Source organism: Lycorma delicatula, chromosome 5 (assembly GCF_047948215.1).
Source record: "Lycorma delicatula isolate Av1 chromosome 5, ASM4794821v1, whole genome shotgun sequence".
In the NCBI taxonomy this organism is placed as follows: Eukaryota; Metazoa; Arthropoda; class Insecta; order Hemiptera; family Fulgoridae; genus Lycorma; species Lycorma delicatula.
This window is the reverse complement of record NC_134459.1, coordinates 41,428,070-41,451,976: the sequence shown is the minus strand read 5'-3', so window position 1 is coordinate 41,451,976 and position 23,907 is coordinate 41,428,070. Positions and strand designations below refer to the sequence as shown.

The window sequence follows — 23,907 nt, the reverse complement described above, 5'->3', positions numbered from 1 at the left end:
TTTATATTCTACTACACCTGTGAGTGAATTATTGTAAGTCTTGAGACAGTGTTATAAGAGGGATTACATTTTTTGGTTTTTCTTTGTTCCCCTTTATACTAATCCTCCCGGGCTGAGCTATACTTAACTGTATGACCAGTTTGGGAGAGAAGGGGAAAATAAAGCTTGTTAACATTAGTTATACAGGGTTAAATAATTAAAATACGTATTAACAAAACCATAGAAAAAGATTTTATTAAGTTTTATTTTAAACTGATTTGAACTGATAGAGCAGGCACATAGAATTTCTTTTAATAAACATTAATGAAAAACATTAAATTAAAAATTTCAAGAATCATTTCCTTTAATTTTTCTCTAATAATTACCCTTCATATGCACTATACTTCTAACAGAATTTTTCAAAATACAAATGAATATTATAATTATTATAATATAATCTTAAACAAAAATGTCTGCAAACAAATTTAAAGAAAATTTAATTTTTAATACTAAATTCAGATTTCCTTTTTCTAATAGAAACATAATATTGTATATTTACATTTTTCTGAAATTGATTAAAATAGATTCTCAGAAATAAATCACCGATAAGTTACTTTTTAAAAGTGCATTATTTCCAGGATACTGTTTTCTTAAGGTGAATGAAATTAAAACAAAAATAAATTTTTACACTTCTTATAAACACATTTTGTAAATATTAATCGAGATATTTTAATTATCATGAAATATCTAATAGTTTTTGTAACAATTTTATCAAACATCGCCCGTTGTTATGATTATACAAAAATAATAATTTATAATACCACTTACCAACAACTTTTTTATGTGTTCAAGTACTTTTGGATATCAAATCCCCATCTTCAGGAACTCAAAAAAAATTTTTATATTATTCTTAAAATAAAAAAAAAAACTCATTCATCATATGTAAGTCGCTATGTAAAATGTAAAAATGTACAACAGTGGTTGTCATGTTTTAAAAAATTATGTCGACTTAGTGTCCACTCACAATAAAAGTTTCCACTGTTATGTGGAACTTTTTTAAAACATGATAAACACTGTTGTACATTTTTACATTTTGCATAATAACTTACATATGATGAATGAGTTGATTTTATTTTATTTTAAGTTCTTTTTTAGTTCCTGAAAATGGATTTGATATCTGAAAGTTCTTTAACACATATTAAAAAGTTGTTAGTAAATGGTTTTATAAATTATTATTATTATTATATTTTTATGTAATTCATATTATTATTTTTTATTTATTATTATTTCAGAGGTGCGTTGATAAAGAACCAGGAAATCGATGGACTTGTGAAGATTTGTGGAAACATCCTTATTTTGAAAATTACCACTTCAAAATTCCAGAAAAGGAATTAGAAGAATTTGAAAAGTTAAGAAAACTCAGGGATAGATCACGGGTAATAAATAAAGTGCTACTGAATTTGAATGAAGCCTACTCAAAAATTTCTTAAAATACCACAAAACCACTTCCAAATTTAAAATAACTAAATAAATAAATACATCAGTATGGTAATCAAATATTTATAATTAACCATATATTATATTTTATTACATATATATTTTTAGAATTTTAGTAAATAAAAATGGAAAAATAGATATTTCTATACACAACTGTAGTTTCTTCGCATCTTTTTTTCCAATACACTAACAACTGAATAGCAAATAATGTAATCACAAAGAAAAGCTTTAATATTCACAATGAAAATGCTCTTTACTGATTAAAATATTGAACAAAAGAACTGTAAAAAAATCCAAAAATTTAAATTTCTAGAGAAGTTTATATTAGGATAGGTAACCTATGATTTAAGTATAAGAAATTTTAAACTACAGTTGTTTTAAAAGTTATATATATATATATATATATGGCTTTTATGCTCATTGTAAGCTGCAATATTTCCATACTCATATATATGAAAGTATATCCAACCGATTTTCCAATAATTACGGGTTCCACTTTTAGAAATACAAAAATTAATAAACTGTTGATTTAGTTATTAAATGGACTGTACAAAGGCATGTATAATAATTTGTTTTTAATTAGGTTTTAAAAAAATCTAAAATTTAAATACTTAGAGAACTGCATTATGTATTATCAAAATGTCTATGATGCCTAATATTACAAAAAATAATACCTCAGTTTATTCCATCTGCTGTTAAACAAACATGGATATTTAAAACCAGTTCTATCTATAAAAAAAAACTAATAAAACAAATATGATACAAAAATACCTATGAAAGAATTTATTAAAATATTAAAACTTATCAAAAAAGGCTTTTACTTTTTTATACAGGAAATAAACTCTTCTATAACCCATACCGACCCATTCCTGTTGCTCCAAACTCAAAATATTATGCACCAATGAAATGTGTTTCTAATGAACCTGAGTGTTAATCATAGATAAAACTTCAGATTCCATTAAAAAACAAACAAAAAGTTCTCACTGTGGATTAGCCTTTTTTTTTTGCTTGATGATATTGACAAATAAACGTGAAGCTTGGAAATGTAGTGTATGAAAGACGCCATGCTTGACCAGGATTTGAAACCAGGACTTCTGGATGAAAAGCCAAGCCACTATCAAAACCTCTCTAAACTCTAAAGGCCGAGATGCTACCACTTGTGCCACGGAGGCTGGCACCTCTGTGGTTGTGGTATTGAAGCAGTCAAAGAATTTACACTTCTTAAAGCAATTAAAATTATCATTACAAACACAAAATACAGACATTAACATTTAAGAATACAAAAGATATCAGTGCATGATATTGAAAATCCATGAGTAGTGGTTAAGATGCAAAGAAGCAATTAAGTTCCATTACAAAGTAATTAACTTCGGATATTTCATTTAACTGATATCTGTTAAGAAATTTTGTGATGACACGTAACACAATATGATTTTATAAACTCCATACCATAACTGGTATCAGTTTCTACTCTACATTTAATACTATGGATGACACAAATATAAATCAGTAGCACTTAAGAAAAATTTTACATTAATAAAAAATCTGCATTGAAAAACTGAACGAATTTGAATAAAGGATTTAGCATTAAATTCCTTTATTGACAGAAAATATATCAGTAAACATTTGCAAAATGTAATTTAATGTTGTATTTTAAATTTACTTTTTTATTAAATGCAAGCAAGGAAACTAAATTTTACATCAGAAATCTGTTTGTTGAATCACCTCCTGTATCAAGAAGCATTTAATCTTACATATTATTCAAGTATTCTAAATAAAAAGGCATCTAAAATTCAGGTGTTTATTCCATCCTGAATTCTGATCTGCTGGTATAAAAAGAAATTTACTTATAAGAAATTTAGATGCACTACTCCTCCTCAGTGTAGTTGAATTCACACAATCACTTTGTCACTATAGCATCAGACCATCACTGAGAACTCTGCTATTAGAATATCACCAAGTTATTAAGCCTATTCATGAACTTCTCATTAGTTCCAAAGATTTGGGTAGCAGCTGGACCTCCAAATTGTAATCTTTATCCCAATTCCAGGCTGTAATGTATTGGTAAAAAAATCTCCCACATGAAACGAAGTAAATTAACCAAAAAATACACCCTTAATTGTAATAAATAAATCAAACAACGCCTTTAAACAGCCAATCAAGTGATGTCACTTGATTGGCTGCATGCAATGTCATGCAGAAATACAACACCTATCATGAGCATCCTATGCAGTTTACATTTAAACCCTCTTTAATATTTCACAATAAAATTCTAGCATTATTTTGGTTCCACAACCCATGAATTCTGTCAGAAAAATTCCCTTTCCTTTTCAAAACGCTAACTACCTTTCAAAATTTCTGGCACCAGTGGGCTCTTAATTTCCATCACCAATATCTCAAAGTCCTGTCATTAATAGTATTACTCCCATAAATCAGTACAATTATTGATGGATCTCAATAGCACTGTAATATACCCTTTTGCTAGCAAAACATTAATCTTACCACATATCTCACAGGTGGCAGAAATAAATGATTTTTATCAAATACAGCTTTACAAATATTGAACATAATGAATGGCAGATAAGAATTAATAAGATGAGATTATACATTGGTGGTAATAATGCAGTTGTGCTAAGTTGTTTTGACAACAGGTATCAAGTTTATTTTCAACAGCTATGAGAAATCAATTATAAAATGGTCATTGTATACAAATGTGCATTAAACCAATATACTTTCACAACAAATTCATAATAAAAATATAACCTCCTCTACCTAATAGTTAATTAACTCAAATTAACTGGTATGATTAATAACAATTTACAGATATCTAAGCAATTTTTCATCATGAATGTACTCAGGAGCTACTAGTATGTTTTTATATAACAGTTTTAGAGCAATGACTTCTCAAAGACAATTGCATCACAAACCTTAGCTAGTTAATTTACTAGTTTCAACATCTACACCAAAGTAAAATAACAGTTAACATCTTAAAATAATTTGATCATTAATTTCCTTCCACCTAACCTCAGAAAATAAATGACTAGAACTATGTAATGTACTCGTAATGATACATTTATCAAAAAAATACTTTCAGATGTAACAGGAAACAGGTTTCTCATTATATACTAATAAAGTATTCAAATGCCTAATTTAGTATTTGTATCACTGTAGAAATTTATCATTAGATTATCTATCATTGCATACTTTGTTTTTAATTGTAAGACATGCACGTATAGGCTATCTGCAAACACAAAAATCTGCACAATAAAAAAATTCACTTTAAGCCTTTATAATTAGATTAGTGTTGTTAGTTCAAATTAACAATAGATTAATAAAATTTTATTCAATTAACTTCAAAAATTATTTGCAAATAATTTCAACATTTTACAGTAAAGAATATAATATAAATTTTGAAAATATTAAAATGATGATAAAATATCTCATCCCTTTAAGATTAGCACTAACAGGCAAAATGATTGTATTGCATCATACACAATTCCTTATTATGTTTAAAAGAGTAGCTCAAATTATGGAAATAAAACTAAAGAAATCAACTAAAAAAAATTATATGAGGCCTTTTTAAATACATAGTGCAAATGTAATTTAAACTGCATGTAGTGCTATATATATTATACCAGATCTTCCAAGCACATTTACAAAATGTTAGCATTTTTTCTTAAAATTAAATAAAAAAGCAAACTTTTCACCAAACTGATCTTCCTTTTGCCTGTTTAGCCTTTGGGAATTACCATCAGGTATTACTTCAAAGGATGAATGAGGATGATATGTATGAGTGTAAGTGAAGTGTAGTCTTGTACAGTCATTTCTGAGATGTGTGGTTAATTGAAACCCAACCACTAAAGAACACCAGTATCCACTGTCTAGTATTCAAATCCGTATAAAAATAACTGCCTTTACTGGAACTTGAGCGCTGTAACTCTCAACTTCCAAATCAGCAGATTTGCAAAGACGCGTTCACCATTGCTTTAACTGTACTATACTATACTAATAAAAATCTCCAGTAACAGAACCAATAGTTACTTTATAAATGATTTGATAACTTATGTTGCAGTCACACATCTTCAGCACTATTTCACACATAAAGCAGCCATATAAATGTAAAATAACCATAAGTTCTGTAATTTGGAAAGTTTACACAGAACAGAATAATAATTATAATTATAAAACGTTTTTAAATATCGTAATTATTTAAAGGACTAAAAGAAAGATTATTTATTTTAAAATCAAAGTCATTCCAATTAGCCTTTTATTAAAATAAAATATTATATATTACAACTAGATCAAGTAATATTAAATATACAGTTTAATAATAAATTTTACTTATTTTTTTAAAGTATGTTTAAATTATTGCAGAATTCAAGCTACAGCACAGCTTTGCCATCATCACTGCTACCACAACTTCCTAGTAATGGTCCCAGTCCAGAATACAGCCGCAACCTACAAGCACCTAATAATACACTTCGTACAACTCAAACAGTAGAACATCTTCCTGATATATGACATATACCTAGGTAATAAGTTCTATATCTAAGTTATTACAGATTTTTGATAACTTAAAAACAATACAAATTTGTAAAACTGTTTAATAATAACAACGCTCAAATTAATTTAACTTGTAAAACAATTCTTCAAAATGGACACAAGTTGAAAAAAATAATTATGAATGACTTAATACTTGTATTTAAAAAAGAAAACGCTTCTACTAATTTAATATTTATGTAAATTCATTCATTTTTATATTTATAAATTTACTTATATTAGTTATTAATTTTAATACATTTTCTGTAATGTAAATAGATGAAAATAAATTAGAGACAATGATGGAGAAGGGAAGATGACAACTGCATCAATCCTAATTCCCACTATTTTATTCAAGCAATTCAATAATAAGTTTTGTCAAATTATAATATTACTTTTAATTATTATTCTGCCTCAGATCAGGATGTAAATCCAGTAATAAAATCTTGTTAATCCCATGTTAACCATTCCACAGCTGATAAAACCTCATTGGTTAATATAAACCATACCAAGACTGAAATCTGTTGACATATCACTCATTTTTTCACACTACCTACTCCTCACCTCTCCCTTTCTATCAGTCATGTATTTGTTCTTTGTTCTTGCTTTTTTCATTAGAACAGTAAATAGTCATTTTACTTTATTATTTCTTGTTATTTTTGGAGTTACAATGATGAAGTTTCATTACTTTCTCTAGACTTTTAACATAGTTATTTTCAAGTTACTACCGTAGAATACAAAACTACTGAAATAATGTAAATTATGAAATAAGTTTATTTTTCTATTCTGATAAATATTTTCTGCACACTGTATTTCAATATCTAAGGTCCAACATATTTATGATCAATTTCTATTACAAAGAAGATGAGATATAGAATATAGTAGATTGTTAATCATTTCAGACACATCAGAATAGCAATAATTTTATCTACAATGTAATTGCTATTGTTTATAACAATGTATTATTATTACATTAATACTAAATTTCATTATTATTTACACACAATCTGAAATATTCAACACAGTAAATAATGAAAATTTTTGTTCATAAACTTAACTGAATTTATTTTTTTATAAATAGTCGTTACATATGCAAACAAAAATGTATGTAATATGCAGCAGTAAAACTACAATAGAATTTTCTTCTAATTGAACTAGGTGTTTTTAAAAGATTCAAATGTTCAGACAGTACCACAAAAGTCATGAACACAGGATATTACTATTTATTTGATTCAGTTATTTTATCCAATTTTTCAGTTGGTTTTCAAAAACACAGTTACTTTTCACTCATTGTTTTGAATTTTATTTTCTAATGTTAAATAATATTTTGTGAAAGCCCAGGTAATCAAAAGTGTACTAAAATTAATCACTTAAAATATCTACATCTATACATTATAAATTTGATGTGACAAATAAAAAATGTTATTTATATCCACCCAGAAAATTGTCATAGCCATATTTTTTTTTTTTTTTTGCTAAGTGCTCTTTGTACAGTACAGAATTGTTTTAAAGCAAATTGTAGTGTGTAACTACCACTGGCTCAATCTAGATGTATTAAAAATAAAAATTAAACAGAACATGATAAGTTGGCCTACATATATTGGGTAACATAATTTTTTTTTTTTTTTATATTACGTACTTCAATTTGTTTACTACTTTTACTGCAATATTTTTCATTCTGCATACTATTGAGTTATAATTTTCATTTTCACATTCTTATTTTGCTTTTACTAGTATATATGCCAGTAAAATTAAAAACTGTATATCACAAACAAAATATTTTCGTCACATATATTTTGGTTTTAACTGCACATTAAAATTACAAAATTTAATACATCTTCAAGAATCAAATACTCTGAAATAAATAACATACTGTACTGCAGTACTTACAACATAGATTACATACAATTCATGAAAGTTCATGAAAGCAAAAAGAATAGGTATACATTGATAGATTTCAATCTTAAAATAGAAACACATTCAATGCAGTTTTAAGGTAAAATAGTAGACATTTAAACTGTATTCCACATTTAAATGTATTTGAAAATGGCTCTGCAGCATCACAATACAGTTTTTATAAAACTTGAATACAGAAGTTCTAACTGTTGGATTACACAAGAGATGTTCTCACTACAATTAATAGCAGCTATTTTGGAATGAAGTAAAATTATATTTATTTGATTCAAAATGTAACTAAACTTAAAAAAAACATTTGAATAATATAAATTTTAAACAGGTTATTCTACTTTTTATGAAATTCAATAACCAATATGATTTTACGAAGATGAATGATCAGTTCCTGATAATAGTACCCAGAAATTCATAAGTGTTTCATCACAAATTCAGCTACAATTATAGCCAAGTACTTGAGTAACTGCCATGAACAGCTTTAAAGAACATCAAATAAGTATTATACAACTCCAAACTTCCTACCGTATTAACTATCAGTATTACTTTTAGAATTTTTCAGTATTATTTATAGTTATGAAAACTGGATGTCTGCTTTTTTAAATAAGCAAAATATTATAAAATAATTATCCTACAACATCTGCAATTGAATTTATTGCATACGTGATGGATTGCTTGAATCATATGATGTGCTGGAAATAATAACAGTTTCGTTCCAATTGAATACAAAAAAGAAATGTTACAGTATTACTACAAACTATAAACTAATTGTAAGCTAAAAAAATATAACCATTTAAACTTAATTAAAAAACATAGCTACAGCCCCCATATGATCGAAAATTAGGTTATCCCTTAGAATAACCTGTTTTGAAAATTACCACAAGCTACCAATTAAAAATAAAAAAAGAAATTTTAAAATAGAAAAATTATATATAAAATAAGAAGAGTTGAGGTATGGGCCAGAAATTATCTACATTTCCTTCTTTACAAATATAAATGCAAACTAATAAAATACTTCTACCAAAACTTAGCTTTGTCTATTCATGTCCCATAACCAATGCTTCCTCTGTTCATCAACTTAATTTACTTAAATTACATCTTTGTATTGCCAGGCTCGAATGAGACAGATTAATGGCTGGGAAAAGGAAGGAGATATAAATGTTAATACTATTTCAATCAGCCCTTTAATTGTCTATATCCAAAACAGGAAGACAAAGTCTAACCTGTTACAATAGGCAGAGTTGAGTTGCTTTCTCTAAAACAAATGATGAACTATATATCTAGTCTAAGTTGTTGAAAGAGTGAAGATGTCACCTTTTAAGGCTGAATATCACTTTCATTTTGTAAGGTATGGAAGACCACTTCACTAATACACCTAACGTGAGATTCTTGTCGTTCTTGAGAATAACTTTTTTATTACAGACTTTTTCATATCAGGTCACTATTGTTTGATAAAGGCACCTAACAAACATATTGAGCTTTTTTTTTTCAAAACAGCACTTGTTTATATATATATACACACACATTCATTTTTTTTAGAACTGTTTAATCCCTGAGTCACTAATTAAATTCAGTGCCCAAATCTTTTTTATAGCAGTTACATTTGATTAATGGATTATACTATACCACTACTAAAAGTTGATGAAATTAAAAAGAAACAAAAGAAGACAAACTTAAGAACAATCTCTTAATAATAATAATATATATATGTATATATTGCAATTATAATAAATGTTATATTTCTTTTATTATTATTTACAAAAAAAAGTCCAAACAGGAGACAATCATTCTCAAAAGACCAGAAAATTAGAGGAGTCAGTCATCTTGTGTAGAAAAATTATTCCTTGTAATCTAAACACAGCTTGTGTTTAGAACAGTCATATTATATGGTCCATGTAGGCAAACACATTTACAAAATTTATATCTTTGTTTTTTAACAGTTCTCTGTTAACCTCTCTTCTTCACACCTCAATCACTAATAATAACTTTTTTTAATCATATTATTTATAAACTTTAATGTAGATAAATGTAAATAAAGTTAAGTATGTGTTATATATATAATTTTGTTTTAATATATGGTTAATTAACTGAACTTTGTCTTTAATCTGTTTTTAACAGCATTTCCTAAACAGTACATTTAAATCCCTGATGCAGCAATGGAACACAATTAGATATTTATATGTAATTTTTTATATCATTAAGTTCTGCCGTGAAATCTATGCAAAATACAGAACCGAACTACTAATGAACAGAGGCTTGACTCTGTTTTGATTAGACTTTTCATTTCTTCTGTCTTGTATTGATCCTAAATTTTAATTTGTTTGAAGAGGGTCCAGCGTATTGCTTATTCAATACATAAATAGGCTGATTTTTCTTTTTTTAATGCCGCTAACTGCTACGGTCAGCAATGCAAAGTGCCAGTAACATGTGGTTAAACTGCATCTGGCATTGTTTAATTTTGGTGATGAACAGTAACCAGTTTAGTTTATAAAAAAAAGCCTTGGGAGTTTACACTTGCTTCATGATTTTCAATTTCCAGAATGCTAATCTCTGAAACATTCTGGATGTAGAAAATCATCAAGTTGTAACGTACAATTTACTGGTTCTGTACATAATATATCAAATTCAGAACCGGTCATTACAGAGATGATCTTCACTGGAAAAAGTTCAGAGAGTAAAAAATTAATATTTCAATTATGTACCACCTGTTTAACCTCTTTGAATTATCTTCTATACTTTAACTTACACAGCCAATCATTCCAAATTACTGGATCTCATTTCCATTTACCTTCCTTTTCCTTCTTATTTCTGGCTGCCAACATCACTCTTCATTATTATTATTATCTATTATCCACAAACTCAGTCTTCTACACTCCATTTCATTCTTAGCAGTACTTTTTAATTCTGATTTTCCTTCTGATTTCGTCATTCCAGACATGCTGCAGACTCAAATTCCACAACGCCTCAAAATGTGATCCTTACAAAACTGTATTCAAGTTCACCTTTAATTTTTTTTTTTTGGAATTCATACCTCTGCACTGTATAACATTACGCTTTCAAATATAGTATAGTATAATTCTCCCTTTTGTTTCTTACACCTCAATACTACTACAACAAATATACAGCCTAGTTGTTTCTAATGAACAAAATTTAGTTGCTACGTACTCTTTTATACTACCATCTCTTAAAATAATCAACTCCAAATACAGATCATTCAGAAAGTTGCTGAGCAGTATGCTTTAGAATTATGTGATGCATTCTGTTCTTTTGGCATTAGGTTGGTTGCCCTGTGAGTTCGATGGGTGTTTATAAACCACGACATCAGTTGTTGAGTTGTGATTGAACATACTTTGTTTCATTTCATGTTGTTTTGTTTATTCAAGAATCAATAGTTACAAGAACTGTAATGGTTCTTTCAATAGAGGAAGCATTTTTTTCATTGAATACATCTTTCATGAAGGTGAAAGTATACTATGTAGTGAAGCAAATGTTTTCAAATACTCTCCTGTTCCTTACCATAATGAAGTTCAAACTGTAATTGAAAAATTTCAGGCAACAGGCAGGCTCGGTTGAAGATAATGATCAAAGTAGAAGATAATGATCAAAGTAGAAGATAATGATCAAAGTAGAATACAACCTAAACTAAATGACCAGAAGCTGCCTTGAAAGTCCATCAAAGTCAATGAGTAAGTTAGCGTAGTAGCAGGATATTGGATTTGCTACTACACATAAAGCTGTAAAAAAAAAAAAAACACAGAACCTTTTCACCTACACAGTAATGTTGTTCAAGAACTGAAACCTATAGATCATGTCAAAAGACTAAATTATTGTCAATGATTTAAACGTTTTATAGACCAAAATTCCGTAGGTATTTCCTCAACAACACATTTTTTTACAGATGAAGTGTGGTTTCATCTGGAAGAGTATATTAATTCACAAAATACATGACTGTAGTTGACAGCTAATTCCCATGAATTAACAAAGCCAAGATTGGAGTTTGGGTACGTGTGAGTAGAATGTGACATGTTCACTCTTCTTCCAAAGTGCAGTTAATAATGATTGTTATTGTGCTGTTTTTAACAAACTTTGCTAGTCAGTTAAAAGAAAAGGAAATCAATTACAGTTGGTTCCAATAAGATGATGCCACAATGCACACAGCTAACAGGTCCAAAAACCGCAATAACTGCACACATATGAGATATTCCAGTACATCAGCTGGTTAAAGTGATTGAAAACAAACTGAAATGTGTGCAATGTTGTACTAATATTAAAGGAGCTCATTTTCAACACCTTTTATGAAGTATTTCAGTTATTGTAATATCAGTTTCTGTAAAATAATGAAGCAAAAATACAAAGTAATAATTAAGAAAGTTTCAGCATTACACTTCCATAATTCCAATGCACAGCAACTTTCCAAATGCACTGAATAATAGTAAATGCAAATACATAAATACCAAGAAATTTCTATCAAATTAACTACATCTAATTTAGAAAAACAAATTAAAATTAATCTTTTTTTTTAACAAACAAATTAGTTTTTTCTTTAAAAAAATGTCTGAATGTTGATATTGTGTAGTAGAAATGCTAACACAATCAATGTATTTAACTACAAAATCTTAAAGAAAATTGTTACTTTTACTAATAAGTACATATTTACTTTTGTAAGAAGTAGTATGAACATACACAAATTTCACAGATAGTGTCTTGTTAAAGAAACTTATGTAAAAAAATAAAAAATATGTCAACTTTATAAAGGAATATTCTTGACATTAATCATAAATAAAAAAAGCAATTTTATCATGAAACTTCTGTTCACACATTTTCCAGTTGATATTAGTTAATCAATTAATCTTAATAAATTTAATAAATTCATTCTTTTAATTTCGTTTATTAAAAAAACAGTTTTAACAAATGTATAAGAAAAATCATAACGAATTAAATAAAATTAATCTATCATTTATTTCCTAAAATGAACAAAAGTAATTACACACACGGCTTAACAGAAAAAACAATAAAATAACAAGTTAACATAAATTGGTTCTGTTTTTTCCCATGTAATAAACATTATGAAGTGTATAATATTAATACTTCAAGAAGGGTACCAAAACTCTCACAAGAAACATATATACTGATGTTATGTTATAATTCAAGGACACTTTCTACAAGAGAATTTGTAAATTATTGTAAATTGCAAACTATGCTATTTATGAAACATTCTTGTTTTTCAGTATAAATACATACATACACACACAAATATATATATATATTTATATGCATATGGGAATCTACATATACATATAATATGTAAAATAATATACTGTAATAGTAATACTGTATAATAATATGTATAATACATATAATATGTATATATATATATATATATATATATATACAAATAAAATTTGTAAAAAGGCTAAAATATGTACATAAAAAACAATACTTTTTCGTAAAATTTGTTAATGCAGTTTTACATCATTCTTTTTCCATTCAGAAATCAAAAAAAAATAATAACTAAAAAAAGCGGTAACTAATGAAATGTAGCATAGTTAAATAAAGTATATTAAAGGTTTTATAAAAATAGTTAAATTCTGTACACACTTTAAAAAACCTTTTGCACTAGAACTAACAAGAAATGGATGTAATATGTAGTATAAAATCTTTTTCTATACTTATTTAAAAAATAAATATTTTAAAATCTAACAGCAGACAAAAGAATCTGCTCATAAAATGGCATTTCATGCAACTACATGTCACAGACAATAAAATAAAAAATCTTGGCATTTTAATCCACGTGAACATCACTGCTAACAAAATATCAATTGTAATTTTTATCAGGGATAATAATTTTAATAATGCGATTATATTCAGTCGCATAAAACATTATCATATAAGTAGACCATAAATTAAAAAAAACTGTTTACAAATTCAAGACAAAAATTTTTGGATGGTATATTAGCAAGTTTCCTGAAACTTGCTGATGAACAAAATGGTATAATGGAAGGGGCAGTATTTCATATCAGAAAGTATAGAATGAGATTAAAGGTTCTTTTGTTTGTTGTTTAATATAGTAGGAATTATACAGAAATATATTTTTAACTCTGTTTTCTTATAGCACTTTATTTTTTTAAAAACTTAATTGGTCAAAATATTTTTTTAAAAATAAAGCAAATGTTATAGTTAATGATTATTTAATAAACTTTTATTAGACTTAGAATATTTTTTAATATTCTAAGTCTAATAAAGATAATAAAGACAACTGTTTAGTTGTCTTTATTATCTTTTAGTTCTCTAAAATTGTCTATATTTTTACTTTTTTACAAATAATAACCTTATTTTTGTTAGTATTACTGTTGTCTTAAAAGAGCAGCGAGGTTTTTTTTTTTAATTTAAAAATGAAAGACATTTTGCATTTTTTGAAATAATACAAATAATAAATTGAATATAAGGAATTACCTTTACTGATAGTAAAAATCTGCTAATGGTAAATAATGTAAAAATGTACAAAAAAATTAATAATTTTGTAAATTTACAGGGACCAAAAATTATTTAAGAATCAGATTATGTAAATAAACAATGCTATAAATTTACTTCTAGGCTGGAGTAATTTTTTATCATCCATATAATTTATTTCATCTAACCTCAATAAAAACTATCTCTTTTTACATATCCTTAGAGATTTACCTGTTTGGGTAAAAACATTTACCTTAGATGGTGGGTAACTGACAGTGATTGTGATGTCTGTGAGCATTAGAGTATAACAACAATAACCATTAAATAAAATGCTTTTATTTAATGGTTATTGTTTTATTTTTTAACACTTTTATTTTATTTAACACAAAATAATTTTCTTACAAACATTAAAAAAAAGTTTTCCCAGAACAAATTATCCAGTTATGTACAGTAATGTAACCAAACGCCAATCCTTTTTCAGTGTCAATAGTTAACTTCGTAGAGGAGCTACACACTTAGCTGCAAAAGATCTGGTAGCACTATTTTCATAAAATTTTAAAGCGGGTAGTCATAATTAAATAATATTTTTAAATAATGTATTTACTTTTCTTTTTTTTAAACACATGTAAATGTTTAAAACCATTGCAAGAGGGGGAGAAATATTTAATACAGACCACACTGTAACTAGTGTTGAAATAAGGTGTGATAAACATCGACATAAGATTCTGTCTAGCAGATGTCACAATTTAACAAAAATTTAGAAAACCAGTAAGCACAGACAACATGGCCATTGTTTTCCAAAAACACCTTTTAAAAATGATTTCATGGGACTAGAAATCAATCTACAGAGAAAAGATTTTAAAACAGAGTTGTAACATTTAAAACCGATGATATAGAATGATAATAACATCAAGTCATTCTAATTTAAAATAATCTGCATCATACACTCCCTTTCCACACTGTTTAGAAGATTCAGCAGTTCACTTATTTTGATTACTAACTTACAGCCCTAACCTCGCGTTTAATAACTTCTACCTTTCCCTCAGAAGTTTAAGAGATTGAGGGGGAGTAGACAGAAATTCAAGGCAGTAGTTTTTAAAGGCAAGATATAAAAAAGTTTGTCCAGACACAAAAATGCTAAGAAAAATGGAGAACAAGTAGGTTTATAGAAATACTGAACTGGAAATGGTAATTTTTTCTTTTAATGATCTAACAATACCCCCCTTTACTTTTGATGCACAATTCAACAGATATATATCCACATACAACGTTAAATAGATGCAATTAGAAAACTTTAATGATTTTTTATTTCTTTTCACTGTAAATTTTGATAGCTATATAATATTTATATCAGTATTGTTACTGTTCATACTAACACTTACATTAAGATTGAACATGAGCATGTAATAAAAATATTGTAAGAGAAACTATAGTTCTAATGAGATATATTATAGGCATAGCTTCCTCTGATGAATACATATAATTAATAAAGTCTTGCAATAACACAACATACAGAGTAATATTGAATACTTTTATTCAGTAAATCATATACAACAGTCCTCACAACATTAGTTAAAATATATTTTCACACTTCCAATCACATCCAACAAATCATGTAAATGATTATTAAAATTGCCGTAACGCTGAGTAAAAAGGCATTTATGAGGCTTGTTCAGAACATTTGTGTCAACCTGTCAGAGATGGTGCAAGTAAGAGAGTAATTCAATAATTAAGCATACAAACATTTTTAGTGAAGGAAACGCTTAATGCAGGTAATTGAAACTTTTGTGTTAGCAACCTTGCATTTTGTGATCCAATTTTTACTTTCGGAAAGTGTAAAATCATCAGAAATATTCTCTCAGATGTACAATCAATACAGCATAGTTGCATTAACCATGTGAGTTTTTACATGTGGGTGGAAAAGTTTAAAAGTGGTCGCAAAAGCATGACTGATGAGCACCACTCTGGGCGTGTGGTAATAGTGACAACCTCGGCATTAGATTCTTGTATTGATTCACTTATCCAAGCATGACTGACAACTTAAGTTGAACAAATTGCTGAAAAATGTCAAGTAAGTGTTGGCACATCCTGACCCCCATAGGGGAACACACCCTTTGCCACCCCTCCGTTCCTAGCCGTTATGGAAAGCAACCCCAGCTAAGGCACCCCAAGAACAGCCTGCCAAATCACCCTCTTATGACAGGCAGCAGATGATAGAATATATCCGGGTCAAGCTGGTCAATCCCCAATGCCTTTCTCAATGCCATTCGAGAAAACTCTCGGTCTACATCTACAGGATTCACAGCCCGTATGCGAGGGAATGGTGTCTCACCTGCCATGATGCCGATTTCTGCTTCACCCTCCATAGCATTTATAAACAGAATATCCAGGAACGCATAGTATTTCGCCATAGATGTTAACGGGTGGTCCCGAACACTTAACTCGCATGTTTGCGGGTAATCCACATTGTCACACGTAATCTGTTCTGTAGTAACCAGCGAGGGCGTTATATGACAACTGTAATCTGAGATACGGAAGAGGACAAGTCTTTTCATTGGTCTAATTTATATCGGCTTTTCTAATCAGATTATATTGTGACCGTAGTAACCGGCGAGGGCGTTAAATGATAACTGTTCTGAGATACGGAAGACGACAAGTCTAGTTCATTGGTCTAATTTGTATCGGCTTTTCTATTCAGATTATATTGTTACCGTAGTAACCGGCGAGGGCATTAAATGATAACTGTAATCTGAGATACGGAAGAGGACAAGTATTGTTCATTATCTAAATTATATCGGCTTTTCTATTCAGATTATATTGTTACCGTAGTAACCGGTGAGGGCGTTAAATGATAACTGTAATTTGTGATACGGAAGAGGAAAGGTTTTGTTCATTGGTCTAATTTATATCTGCTTTTCTATTCAGATTATATTGTTATCGTAGTAACCGGCAAGGGCGTTAAATGTTACTGTAATTTGTGATACGGAAGAGGACAAGTCTTGTTCATTGGTCTAATTTATATCGGCTTTTCTGTTCAGATTATATTGTTACCGTAGTAACCGGTGAAGGCGTTAAATGATAACTGTAATCTGAGATACGGAAGAGGACAAGTCTTGTTCATTGGTCTAATTTATATCGGCTTTTCTATTCAGATTATATTGTTACCGTAGTAACCGGCGAAAGCGTTAAATGATAACTGTAATCTGAGATACGGAAGAGGGCAAGTCTCGTTCATTGGTCTAATTATATCGGCTTTTCTATGCAGATTATATTGTTACCCTAGTAACCGGCGAAAGCGTTAAATGATAACTGTAATCCCAGATACGGGAGAGGACAAGTCTTGTTCAATCTGGAGCGCACTTCGCACTTTGATCTTATTAGTGCAGTTAGCTCCCCTGTGCCCAGCAAGGCCACAATGACTACACATCTCCAACTGTCCTCTACAGTAGCGAGAGATGTGATCAAAGCCCTGACATTTGAAGCACTGGGTTAAATCTGTTGGTTGACAACCCTGCAAGAGGTCGATCCAAGGAACAGCTGACTACCAGCCACTAAGACCTTCTATTTCTTTTGCAAGGTCTCAATTATTCAGTGGCTCTTTGGGGCCTCTTTTCACCCCAGCTACCAGACCACCCTGGTCCCCTTGAGGAAGTCGTCGATACAGCCACACCCAACACAGGACTTTGACTGTGTATAGCCCTGAGGATTTTGGGCTCCTCCTCGTTGCCCTCGGCAATATTTGCGGCCTCCGCTCGGCCAGCAACTAAGGCTTCGGCTCATTCTTCTTAAGAACGTCAGTCTCCAGCAGCCGCTTCGCCTACAGCTCATTTACAACCTCCAGTACAACGCCATTGTCCCTTGTTTTTGTAACCCAGGAAATCACCCATCACCGGGTGAATCACATCTGGACAGACTGTAACATTTTACATGATGTTTTGGGTATGAAAAAGCTTTCTGATCAATTGGAACTACATTTGTTAACAGTCGTCCAAATATGTATTCGATTGAACACCACAACTGGGCTCAATTTCTTGATGTTTTATAACAGTAGATGAAACAAGGATTCACCATTATATGTTACAGACCAAACAGCAGTTCCAACTGTGGGGGTAACAGTTGAAAGTGCACCAAAGAAAACAGAAGTTGTTCCATCTGCAGGAATAATCGCTACTTTTTGGAATTCATGGGGTGTGGTGCTCATAGATACCTGGAAAAAGGCAGGAACATTACTGTAGATTATTACACTTCATTATTGGACCCACTGAAGGATCCTATCCAGGTAAAATACCCACTTTTGGCCTCTGCGGAATTGTTATCCCACCACCATAAAAAATGTATCGAATTGAAAATGTTTGTCTTCTTTTGCCCAACTCAAAATAAAAAGAAATTACAGTACACTAAGATGATAAAAAATCATTTTAACTTATAAAAATTTTAATACATAATCTATGAAAAAAAATATTGCTGAAGACCACAATTACAGTTACTTATATAATTTTTAAGTATTATTTATTTATACAGCAACAGGTTGATGGCTAATAACAGTTAATGATGGATGGTCTCCATCAACTACAGTAGATATTAATAGTTTTATCGACTGTTATTCTTGTTTCTTGTGAAAAATACCATGCCTAACCAGAACTTGAACCTGGAACCTCCAGACGAAAGACAGTGACACTACTACTCTGCCAAAGAGATCAGCAATTATCATATAATGATAACTGCTGATCTCTTTGGCAGAGTATTATCATATAATGATAATTGCTGATCATAATTGATCTTCAGTTGACCACGCATGTTCATTATCATTACAAAATTGTTTTCTAAAGGTAAAATAACATTAACCTTTGCTATTGATATGTTTTCCCAAGTTAATGTTACAAAAAAAAATTATTGCTCACTCTATCACCAAGGTTGTGATAATTGTTATCATTAACATTTTCATCAATGATAATAAACTTAATAAATCAATGATAGAAATATATATAAAATTACAACGAAGAAAAACATCCAAAAGATAATAGAGTTTAAAATTGGCAATTAAATATAAAAATAAATAAATTTATTTTTATTTTAAAAATTAAGATTTCTTTTTATATACAACAGTGCCAATACCTAATAAATTTATACAAGACTCAATTGATACAGCAACTGCATTTCGTTTCAATAAAAATGAGTCAACAATTGCATCGGGTGACATTTTAATTAACTTACAATCACTACTTTGTAAATAAGTATTATCATTAATTGAAGTAACACCATACAATGAGATTAACTGATGACTTCCAAAGTTATCAAACACAATGTCTCTACTTATGAGGTGGCAATTACATCGTAACTGATCTTCAGTTGACCATGCATGTTTAAACACAGTGTCGACAAAAACAGGCAAAGAATGACCCGATGCTTGTAACAAGGCATTTAGTACCCACAAATTTTCATCACCTAAAAATTTCTTTTCATCCATGGTCTGTAAAATAAGTAATATTAAAAATAAAAAGTAACAAAATAAATAACTAAATGAATAGCAATAGATATAAATAAAAGTATTATATTTTATATAGACACAAAAACAATAAAGTTTATCACAAACCTAATATCAAGCAGTTATGAAAACAAAGATAATGAAGAATTTTTCTAATAAACTGAAAGACATCTGATCTGGTATATGCATATCTGTTACATTATAAATCAGATAATTTGTTCATACAGTCCCTCTCTTGTGAAATATTGTTGCAGTTCATGCCAGGCTGTTTTACAGTTAGTCTGCAAGTAACTTATTCCAAATTTTTTGAAGGTGGTATATCTACTACAGTTTTTAGCCATTAAATTTCAGCATCACAACGTAAAAGAAAAACACCTAGCATTATTTAATATAATTTACAGGAAGAGGTTCATTTGATGAAGTTTTACATGCTGCCACGTCCTTATTTTTAATATTTTATTTTTTAGAGAATTTTAGTTAAATTCTAATATAATTAAAGATTAAAATATTTAAAAGTATATATTCTATTACTTCACACAATATCAAAAAACACTAGGTTAGAAATTACATTACTACTTTTAAAAATTTTAATTCTCACTAAAAGTAAATCATATTAAATAAATAAATCAATAATTATAGGTAAGCACACAAATCATAATAATCACATAATTTACATATACAACAAATAATAACTTAATATAAATGCTCGTGTTTATTGATGTACAACGGGGTATTGATCTATGTAATTATTTTGAAACCAGAAACATTATGCCTTTCACCTAAGAAACCATTGTTAATGTAAAAATAATTCCTAAAGACAATACAAATCACCTACACATGAAAGTATATTGGTAAAAGACAGTGGCAAGACAGTGGTAAAAGACAGTATAATATAATTAACATACAGCATAAAGTTTATTTCAATAAGATTTACATGGTTTAGAATATCGAACTGCTTTATAAAGAAATTATCATATCCAAAGTTAATATAACATTCAGCTAGAGCAATTTATTTTGACTATAAGTTATAATGAATAAATGAGAAAGAATAGAAAGATTAAATAAATTTTTTGAAGACTTTATAAAAATTCCCTTAGTTAAATTAACATTATCTTAAATTAGAGCTAACCTCTATGCATTTATAGAGGTAAAGCTTTGGTTTCAATCAATGATAGTGATGGAACGATTTCATGGAAAGAGCAACTTTGTTTCTCATTTCCTGTTTATATCAATTTTGTTTATGTATGCAAAATGGTGAACAAACTAGATTTAATTGAATCTTTTAAATACTCTAGCCTCATCAGAATAATTAATCCCAACTTCTTTAATTACGCAGAAAGCCGTCTACAGTAAAATAATTGGCTACTTCAACCTGTACTTCTTGACTAACAAGTGCACATCTTTAAAAGGTGAGATTATAGATTAAAACAGAAAAATCAATGATTTAACATTAGTTATGTCATGAATATGTAAAACCTTGTTATAAAATTTGTAATTATATATTAAGAAAATCAATAACGCAAGTATTAAGCCATTTTGAAAACCCACTTGGTCACTGGGATTCAATTAATGGCACTATCCCAGGAAAGGGTGGATTGATACTGAATGAGACCAACCTCAGTATTGTAATACATTGACTTCCATATCATAACACACAACCGCTATTTTATAAAGCCAACCTCTATAGCGAATGGTAGCACCTTTGCCTTTTATAGGTTCATTATTCATTACTATAAATATCAGACATTATATGTACATCGAATGAGCAGTTTGTTATACGACTGCAGTGTGCCTGTTCTCTGGCCTCTAGTGACATACTGGTTTGAATACAGTTTTGAGTATTTTAGTATTTTTAACAAAAAAATTGTTTGTTATAAATTTTAAACTATATAACTCAGACATCCAAGATTAATGATGTTGTAGCATTAGATGGCATTAGCTTATTATAGCATTAAAAATAGAAAATAATGGATAAAAATAATTTACTTAGATATTAAATTTAGTTAACCTTCTATCCATCTTAATAAAAAAAACAGCTTAAGAAAATTAATTAGCATGTTTATCTTAGAGTGCTTATTGTAAACACATCACTCATTTAGATGAATGATTTGAATTTGAGAGACTCATTAGTAAAATAGTACAAATTTTTGGTCTAACTTATATCTTTTAGACACAGTACAAAAAAAATAACTATTATAATACAAAATTATTTCTATACTTTTGGTGCAATAAGCAATCTAAAACAATAAACTAAAATTATCAGGGTGCTGCAAACTACAAAGCGTGCAATTGTAATTACAGTGAGATTTATGTAAAAAATTATTACAGTGTAAACTAAAATAGAAGAGAGTAAGTCAAAAAGTAGAGAAATTTAAAAATCACTTTTTATTTCCACTTGCTTAAATTAAATACGCTTTTTTCAGCACAATCCCCTCCTACTTCTTTGCATTAGCCAACCTATTAATAGGTTTTTAAACATCCAGGACAAAACATTTTGATCCGAAGCATAGCTGACTGAAATTTTGCATTGCTTTTATGATCTATTTATCTTAAGCTACAAAGAAAAATAAATTATTTCCTCACAGCTCTTCTCTAAGAAAGACAAAAATATGAAAATCACTTGAGCCAAATTAGTAATGCACCAATCCACTGGTTCAAAATCAACAGCTTGAAGGCAAAGGGCTGTTTTTTTGGCCATACAAAGTCAAACATTAGCCTAAGTGAAATCACCTTTTCAAAGTTTACATCTTTTGCATTTAATTTTTGCCTTCAATGACTGCAGTACCTAACAATAGTATTCATTTATCTCTGTTTCATCCTTGAATAAAAACTGGACCTTTCACATCCATATCAATTTCTTGCAGATGGGTAAGTTTTGAATTTTTTACCATAGGAGGTGAAGAGTGTATCCAGACAAAACACGTTTCTTGCTTATTCTTGGGTTCAAAGTGATAAATCCATGTAGTCTCAACAGTTATCATCTGCTACAGAACTGAGTCTCCTTCAACTTCATAACATTTCAAATAATTCTTTTTATGAATGTCTTCAATTGGCAAAGAACCCAGTGAGAACAGTTTTTTGAAAGTTTAAACGTTTTTAAGAACGTTAATTACTATTATTATTATTTTTATTATTATTAAGAAAGTTATTAAGAGAGTTGATGATTGAAAATGCCAAACCATGGCTTATTTTTGCAATGGCATCAACAATCATCATCCTTGTTTAACTACAATCAAAATATTTTAAAAACAAAATCAAAATGCCTCATTTAAACTACTTCAATATTCTTTAGGTGGAAGGCCTACCTTCAATTTTTCATCACAGAGAACAATCTTTTTTAGAACAATCAAACCATTCGCAAATTTTGCTTCCAACTCTGTGTTGCTGCTGCACTCTATGAATAATCATCTCTGCTAGTTTCACTCCTTCTGAATGGAGGAAACATACCATTGCTCACATTTCTTCCTTGGTTCATCAGACAAAGAAAGAGGCACTCATTTTAAATTCACTTTACACAATATGTAGGCACTGAAATGACCATTTAAAATGTGCTAGAATGAACAATAGTTGAAGAGTTCTAAAATTTAAATCCTAGTAAAGGCAGTTACTTTTATATGGATTTGAATACTAGATCGTGGATACCATTGTTCTTTGGTAGTCCAGTTTCAATTAATTCTAAAATCACAACACCATAAAAACTTACATTTATCACAATGCGTAGTCATGCAGACTACTCTGTGGATAGCAGATATAAAGGTCAATAAATTGAGAATATTTAAAAATCAATCCATGTATTATACTATAGTAGTCATTTACAAACTTAAAATGTGTTTTAATTACACTCTACTTTTTTACAATATTTTATTGTTTGGTACAATCAGTACATTGCATTGCTCAGTGTTCCATACAGATATTCTTTCTGCAATTTGTGTACACAAAACCAATCATCCTTCACTTTTTTGAAGGACAATAAGCATAGAATCCAGAAATTTAGTCTACATTAACGTTGCTAGATCCAGCAATTTCATCAATGTGAGGTTTTAATTTTC

At 29.0% G+C, this 23,907-nt stretch overlaps 2 protein-coding genes across 4 annotated transcripts in view; one reads left to right on the top strand and one right to left on the bottom strand.

The window, feature by feature from the left end:
• LOC142324885 (cyclin-dependent kinase-like 4) overlaps positions 1-6,092 on the top strand; it is an 87,504-nt gene extending 81,412 nt beyond the window's left edge. Inside the window, exons 7-8 of the mRNA XM_075365968.1 lie at positions 1,272-1,415; positions 5,851-6,092. Coding sequence (XP_075222083.1) covers positions 1,272-1,415; positions 5,851-5,997 — 291 coding nt within the window. The 3' untranslated portion in view covers positions 5,998-6,092. The remainder of the gene's footprint in view (positions 1-1,271; positions 1,416-5,850) is intronic.
• Positions 1-23,907, bottom strand: part of LOC142324884 (molecular chaperone MKKS-like) — a 268,322-nt gene that overhangs the window by 223,268 nt on the left and 21,147 nt on the right. For 2 of the 3 annotated variants that reach the window (XM_075365966.1, XM_075365967.1), the window contains one exon: positions 19,414-19,843. The exons of the other annotated variant lie outside the window; for it this stretch is intronic. In XM_075365966.1, the coding sequence (XP_075222081.1) occupies positions 19,454-19,843 (390 nt within the window). In that variant the 3' untranslated portion in view covers positions 19,414-19,453. Of the gene's footprint in view, positions 1-19,413; positions 19,844-23,907 lie in introns of those variants that run through there. 3 annotated transcript variants of the gene reach the window in all.